Raw genomic sequence first — 6,893 nt, 5'->3', positions numbered from 1 at the left:
TCTTTTTTTCTATTTTTTTAAATTTTTATTGTGATTTGGGTGAAAGTTTACAGAGCAAATTCATTTTCCATATAGCAGCTCACACACATTTTGTTTCATGACATTGACTGCCATCCTCATAATGTGGCTCTCTTCCCACTTCCTCCCAGTGGTTACCTCTTCCTTGTGTTCATCCTTCCAATGCATGCCTGCTCCCTGAGCTATCTTCCTGTGCAAATGCAGCCCTTCTGGTCTCCCACGACTTTCTCATTTCTTAGTATCTATCTCGCTGTCTCTGTTTCTATCTCCCCGTCTCTCTCCCTGTGAGGTAAAGGGCCTAGTTTTACCCTAAAGTGCGTGGCCTTTGTGCTTGGCCCTGGAGAAATAACTCTTGGAGGACTTGGGGTGCCGTGGTCTGGGACTTCCAGGATTTGTGCTGACAAGTGGAGGCTTGGGCAAATCCAAGAAGACCCACCTGGGAGGCTGCTATCAACCGGCCTCAGGAGGCCTGATTTAGCCGATCACACAGGACTGTCTGATCAAAGCCCTGAATACTGAGCCTTGGGGACCTTCCTGTCTGGTGAGAACGTCTGCTTCTGGGAGGGTAGCCTCGCCGTTGGGGCATGGAAACTGCACACTGGGAATCCTCCCAGACTCTCCCGGTGTGTCCCTTTGTTTGCAACCTTTTTGCCTATAATAAACCTGTAGTCTTAAATAAAACTGGGGAGTACTTATAACCCACAAGGGCATGGGAGCCAGCAGTCAGAAAGCTGGGGTGTCGTATGGACTCCCCATCCTTGTGGCTGGCATCTGCCTCTTTAACAGTCTGAATAATGTCCTTGTGACTTGTGAGCTCTACCCAGCTCCAGGTGGCTAGGGTCAGAGAGTGTCAGACAGAGGTGTGCCGGGGGCGACTGGTGACAAGGACGCAGAAGTGGGAACGTGGGGATAGGCCTCATGCTGGTCCTTACTATGCATGTCCTCGTTCCATCCCCTCTCTGTAGCCCCCAGCCCTGACGGACTCACAGATGACGAGACCTACACTCAAGCTTGTAGACTGGCGCCCTTTCATCCATGCAGCAGAAGGCTGGGGCTGTTCCAAGTCACCCAGAAGCTTAGGCCTTTGTCAGGCTTGGAATCTGAGCCCCACGAAAACATGAGGTTAGCTCAGGTGCTGGCCCTCACGCACCCTGCCCCAGCTCTCACTCAGGGGTGTAAGTGGAGGCTGACTAAGACTTCCAGTCCCTGGCTGGGCTGCTCTGAACTGGAGACCCCAGTGGTGTGACCTGCAGCCGACAGACGGCCACTCACCAGTGTCCAGAGGACGTAGATGGTGAAGAGGGCAATGGTGAGGGCGATGAGCCCCACGGCCTCCAGCCGGCTGTGGAGCCGGAGGTGGTCCTGAGCCCCGCGCAGGCACAGCCAGCCTGATATGGCGGCCAGTGGTGTGATGAACAGGAAGCACACCATGTCGCAGCACAGCGTCCGCTTCTCCGTGCGTGGCCCCGGGTCTTTCAGCCACTGTGGGGGAGAAAGACAGGAGGGAAAGAAGTGCTGCCAAGGGGGCTACATGGTGTCTCCAGGCCCTTGGGCTCTCTCTGCTGATACTCAGGTCTCACTATGCCCTGCCTGGGGCTCCAGAAACCACTGTTCCTTTCAACGAGATCTGCAGGGCCGGCCATACCTGATCACCTCCCTCCTCCTCTTCCTTTCCTTCCTCGCTCCTTTCTTCCCAATATTTATGGAGCCTACAGTGGGCCAGGCCCTGCTAGATGTTGAGCATCTAGCTATGAATGGGATAGAAAGGGTCCCTGGCCACCCAGAGCTCCCATGCTAGTCGGGAAAGGTATAGAATGGGGTGAGTTTTCAGAGGGGGCACAGCCTCGCCGAGGAGGTAATACGTAAGCCTCATGAAGGGGGGCAGGCGGCATCCCAGGCTGCAGGCATAGCAGTGCAAAGGCCCTCAGGTGTGGGTGTGCCTGGACTGGAGCACAGGAAGCCAGGGGGAGAGCAGAGGGGCAGAGCTCGATTTCCTTTGACTGCTCGCCCTAAGAGCCTGGCTCCCAGGGTGGATCTGGGGCCCCCAGCCTCTGGGCTCCCTATCTCAGCCCTAACAACACCTCTCAGCCACCCTGTGCCAGGCTGGCAGGAAGGCACTCAGTGGGCATCCAGGCAGCTGATGGTGCTCTGGGGAGCAGCCAGGTGTCTGCCATACCTGGGGACCAGTGCTGTCTTAATCCTGACCTACCACACTCAGGCTCAAGTCTCACCCCCTCAGCAAGGTCCACAAAGCCCAGGGTGGCCTCCACCAACTCATTTCTCCACTCTAGCCCTCAGACTTCTTCCAGAGCACCAAGCTCTTCCCGGCCTCAGGGCCTTTGCATGTCCTGTGCCTATGGCCAGGACTGCCCTTCTCCTGGATTCTTGGCAAGGCTGGCTCCCTCCCATTCCTCAGGTCTCAGCTGGCCTCGGCTGAGCCCCCAAGTTGCCCCCAGATAAGCCACTCTCCCCCGACCTGCAACATGATTCCCCCACAGTACTATTGCTCCAGGCCCTCAGCTGCCTCATTTCTGTGACTGGGCTGGGAACTCTGTGAGCACCAGCCCCATCTGTCTCGTTGGTGGCTGTCCCCATGTCTTGCACAAGACCAATCAGGCACCCCCATCACCAGGATCTACCTTATAAAGAAGCTGCTTTCCCATGTCACCAGGAACCTCCAGGGCCCTCAAACCTGCCTTCCTTCCCACTGTCCATCCCAACCTCAAGCTCCCAAGGGTACCTCTGTGAGGGGCCGGGGCCGCTTCTCCACTGCAAACTCTGTGTGGCACAGCTCACAGTAGTTAGTGTTGGACGAGGACAGCCACCTCTCCAGACAGCTCTTGTGCACGGCGCCCAGCGTTCCAGTACAACCACATGGGGACAGCAAGCTCTCCCCATTGGCTCCCTCATGGCAGATCCGGCAAAAGGGACCATCGCTGAACACAGGAACAGGACATGTGAGCAACGACCAGGCTTCCTGCTCTTACCTGCTTCACTATTTGCTGGGTGTCAAGCTCACAGTTCCCTACTCCTCCATGTTGCCACTTGGCAAGCTTCCACTCATCCTTCAACACCCCACTCCAAATGTTTCCTCCTCTGGGAAGTCTTCTAAGACTCTCATAGGTGGAGTGATGTGCTCCCTCCCCCGGCTCCTGTGGCACGTTTTTAGGCCCACAGTAAGGGTATGTTGTACCTGACTGCCCAGCATCCACTACCCCCTTTTCCAGCTAATATCATCTTGCTTGTCCTGGGTAAAAACCCCACCCCTGACTCTTGGTCCCAAAGACTAAGGCAGAGCTGCTGACACCCTGATGACCACAGGCCTAGCGAATCAGAACATTACACACCCTGGTCAAGGGGCCAGACTTGGGGAAGGGCATATGTGATGCAATCCGACCTCTGGGAATCAATTCCTGATATTTCTTTTTCCCCCTTAAATGCCAGCACTGCAGACAGTAAGGCTGATGTAAGTCCGGAGCTGCTGACAGCCACCCGGTCTCCACGTGGAGTCTGTGAATGATGCCAACCCAGAGGAAAGCAGAGCCAAGAGACGGGAGAGACGGATCAAGGACATCATTGGAGACCCTGGATCCAGCTGCACCTGAAGGTGCTGTTGCCCGAGAAACCTCTGAGTTCAGGGAGAAGAGCCCACTTGCCCCTCTGCCCTGGCCAAGGGGAAATAAACACAAAGAGCCTTCTGCAGAAGCTTTCCTGGGAATGCGTCTAGGCCACAGAGTCCTTCCTAGGGTAGCTCAGGAGGAAGGGGTGTGGCCTTGGGAGGCCCAAAGCCACACTGCACATGAGTCATTGTTTTCCAGACTTTTTTTGCCCAGAAAGGGACTTGAGGATGACACAAGGCAGAAGAGTCTGCTGAGCCGACAGCTGTTTTCCAGATAACGCCTGCTTCCCCTAGGCACTGTGGAGTGACTTTTGCTATTCCTCCTTCCTGGCTGCTTTAAAACTAAAAAGCCCCTGAAGCAGCCCCTCAGGCCTGCCTTCCCGAGTTCCTGGGGGCCTGTTTGTTCCACACTGTCACATGGCCTGCCCTGGGGCTCCATTCGGACCCCATGCAGTCACCCCACACACTACCCACACACACCACCAATCATCACCCCACAAAAAAAATTAACCGGAAAGAAACCCCTGCTCCAGAGACCAACTCAGAATCATATGTAACCTAGAACCCTGAGGAAGGGCCCCTGAATTTGGAATTTGTCCTGGAAAACTGGAAAAGCAAGTTCGGAGAGGAGGAAGAAATAAGACTTAACACTTAATGAACATTTACTATGTAAACCAAAAACCAAACTGGCTGCCATTGCGGTGATCGGACTCATGGCAACCCCAACTATGTCAGAGTAGAACTGAGCTCCACAGGGTTTCTTTGGCTGTGACCTTTCCAAAGCAGACAGCCAGTCCTCTCTTCCAAGGTGGCTCTGGGTGTGTTAACCATTTGCATCACCCAGGGACTCAATCAAACGCTTAACTCTTTGCCACTGAGTTGATGCTGACTCATCAGAACGCTGTAAGACAGAGTAGAGCTGCCCCATAGGGTTTCCAAGGTTGTCAATCTCTACAGAAGCAAAGCCCAAATCAAACCGACTGCCACGGAGTCAATTCCAACTCACAGCGCCCTAGGGGACAGAGTAGAACTGCTCCATAGAGTTTCCAAGGCTAGCAATCTTTCCTAAGCAGACTGCCTCATCTTTCTTCCACAGAGCAGCTGGTGGGTTTGAACTGTTGACCTTTATGTTAGCAGCCAAGCACTCAGTCACTCTGCCACATAGTTCCTTACCAAATGCAGCAAATCCCATTGCAGGCACTGTGTGTAAACCACAGCACCATATTCTTAGAACTACCCAATGAGAAAGGTGTCCTCACTTAACAGACACTGATGGGGAAGTAACTTTTCCCAGGCATTCTGAGAGAGGTGTCTGCTGCAGATTTGCACCCAGGCAGGGTGAGAGCAGAGTGGCGCACACAGTTAAGTGCTCGGCTATTAACCAAAAGGTTGGCTCTACCCAGAGGCCCCTTGGAAGAAAGGCTTGAAGGCTTGGCAACCTACTTCTGAAAAATCAGTCACTGAAAAGCCAGTGGGGCCCAGCCCTGCTCTGATGCACACAGGGTCACTGTGAGCTGGAGGAGACTTGACAGCAACAGGTCTGGGTGTTTGGTTTTTAGGATGAGTCCACATTCTGCTCTCCTAAGCACCTCTCTAGCCTCTCACCCCCAGCCAAGACCAATATTTGCTCTTCAGATTTCACATAATAATCTGAAATTTGACATTTCCTGAAGAAGGAGACCTGGCCAGCCTGTGCCTCTGTTTCCACATGGTGATCACTGTTTAGAGCTGAGAAGCAGCCACCCACTCTCTAAGAGCCCCACTGGGCCCCTTCCTCAACCTTCTAGATGGCTGGGTTTCTGTGGTGCAGTGAATTACTTAATATGGCCCTTCTAGCCATGTCTTTGTGATACTGTGTGGGACCATGCAAATAATGTGTATGGAACCTGTGATGGTTGGGGTTATATGCTGTAAAAATGACAAGGGGACTCAAATTACAATAAAAAAATTTTTAAGAAATGATATGGGGGAGGTGGCATCTGATCTCCTTTAACCTCACAAAGTGGGGAGGAGGATCAACATCAATATCAACAGCCTAAGGTTGATTCCTATGAGGAATTTAATCTTTCTACCAATTCTGACACCAACTGACCCTCCTACAACACTCTACTTCCCTGCTGTCGATAATTCATTGCATTGCAATGGCCACATAGAACCCATAGATAATAGTCACGATTATGGGGTTTATTAGGGAAGTAACAAGTTACAGTTCAGGTTCAGGAATGCTCAGAATACAGTTCTTCAATTAGGACAGCCTCCCCTCAGCCATCCCCAGAGGCAGGTACTCTTTCTGGCCCTCGGGCCCTTGTCCTGGCCTCTGCCCTGCTTGGGTAAGGGTTACAAAACTCTTTTAGCTACGCTGATGGGTGCTCAGAGAGGTACCTCACTCTGCCAGAAAGCCTCCTGCCCAAAGGCACTTCACCTGCTCACCCCGTGAGCGGGGAAGCCCACTACTCTGTCTTGTTCTGGTTTCTTGGTTCTGCTGCCTCTGCTGCTGCCACTTCTCTGCTGTTGCTTCTCGTCGTCTCTCACTATCTCTGGTGTCACAGCTCTCTCTCTCCTGGATCGAGAAGGTTTAGCACAGAGTTCTTGGAGCCACAGGACACACTCCACACTCGGCTCTTTTTTTTTTTTTTTTAAATTGTGCTTTAGGTGCAAATTTACAGAGTAGAATTTGTTTTACATTCAACATTTCGTGTACATTTGGTTTCACTCCCGATTACCATCCCCAGACCTAACCCACTCTCTTCCTTTCCCTTCCCAGTGACTCCCCTGGCTCTTTTTTCTCGATGGTAATGAGATGCCCCCTTTCTACCTCTGGGATGGCTCATTTTAAGCCTAGAGGAAGGGCAAAACTCACCAATCCCTATATTAGAGTTCTATATACTTTATTTGTATGGTCCCATCCCACACAAGAGTGCCATGCACCTTATTTATATCATTAGCAAGCTACCCAATCCCTTTGGTGGGTCACAAATACCTCACATTTGCATAGTTGCACCCAGTTATCTGGTGGGAGTCACAAAGACTATGGCCAGTAGGGTCTATTAAGTAATTCATTGCACCACATGTGTCAATCAGCTAGGCCATAATTACCCAGTATTGTGTGGTTGTTCTCCATTTTATGATTTGATCTAATTATCCTCCATTTTGCGATGAGCTGTAAATCCTAGCCTCTATGCCTGTGGTTAGGAACTCTGGTAGCGTAGTGCCTAAGGCACTAGACTGCTAACCAGAAGGCTGGTGGTTCAAACCC

At 52.2% G+C, this 6,893-nt stretch overlaps 1 protein-coding gene across 1 annotated transcript in view; it reads right to left on the bottom strand.

The window, feature by feature from the left end:
* Positions 1 to 834: 834 nt before the first annotated feature.
* Positions 835 to 6,893, bottom strand: part of MARCHF2 (membrane associated ring-CH-type finger 2) — a 7,516-nt gene continuing 1,457 nt past the window's right edge. Inside the window, exons 2-5 of the mRNA XM_042782671.1 lie at positions 3,620 to 3,628; positions 2,759 to 2,954; positions 1,291 to 1,500; positions 835 to 852 (exon numbers count right to left, since the gene is read on the bottom strand). Of these exons, the coding sequence (XP_042638605.1) occupies positions 835 to 852; positions 1,291 to 1,500; positions 2,759 to 2,954; positions 3,620 to 3,628 (433 nt within the window). The remainder of the gene's footprint in view (positions 853 to 1,290; positions 1,501 to 2,758; positions 2,955 to 3,619; positions 3,629 to 6,893) is intronic.

The sequence above is a fragment of the Orycteropus afer genome, unplaced genomic scaffold, assembly GCF_000298275.1.
Source record: "Orycteropus afer afer isolate SDZICR_OR568_19922 unplaced genomic scaffold, OryAfe1.0 scaffold00405, whole genome shotgun sequence".
Lineage (NCBI taxonomy): Eukaryota > Metazoa > Chordata > Mammalia > Tubulidentata > Orycteropodidae > Orycteropus > Orycteropus afer.
Note: the sequence above shows the minus strand (reverse complement) of the source record. Positions and strands in the feature narration are given on the sequence as shown.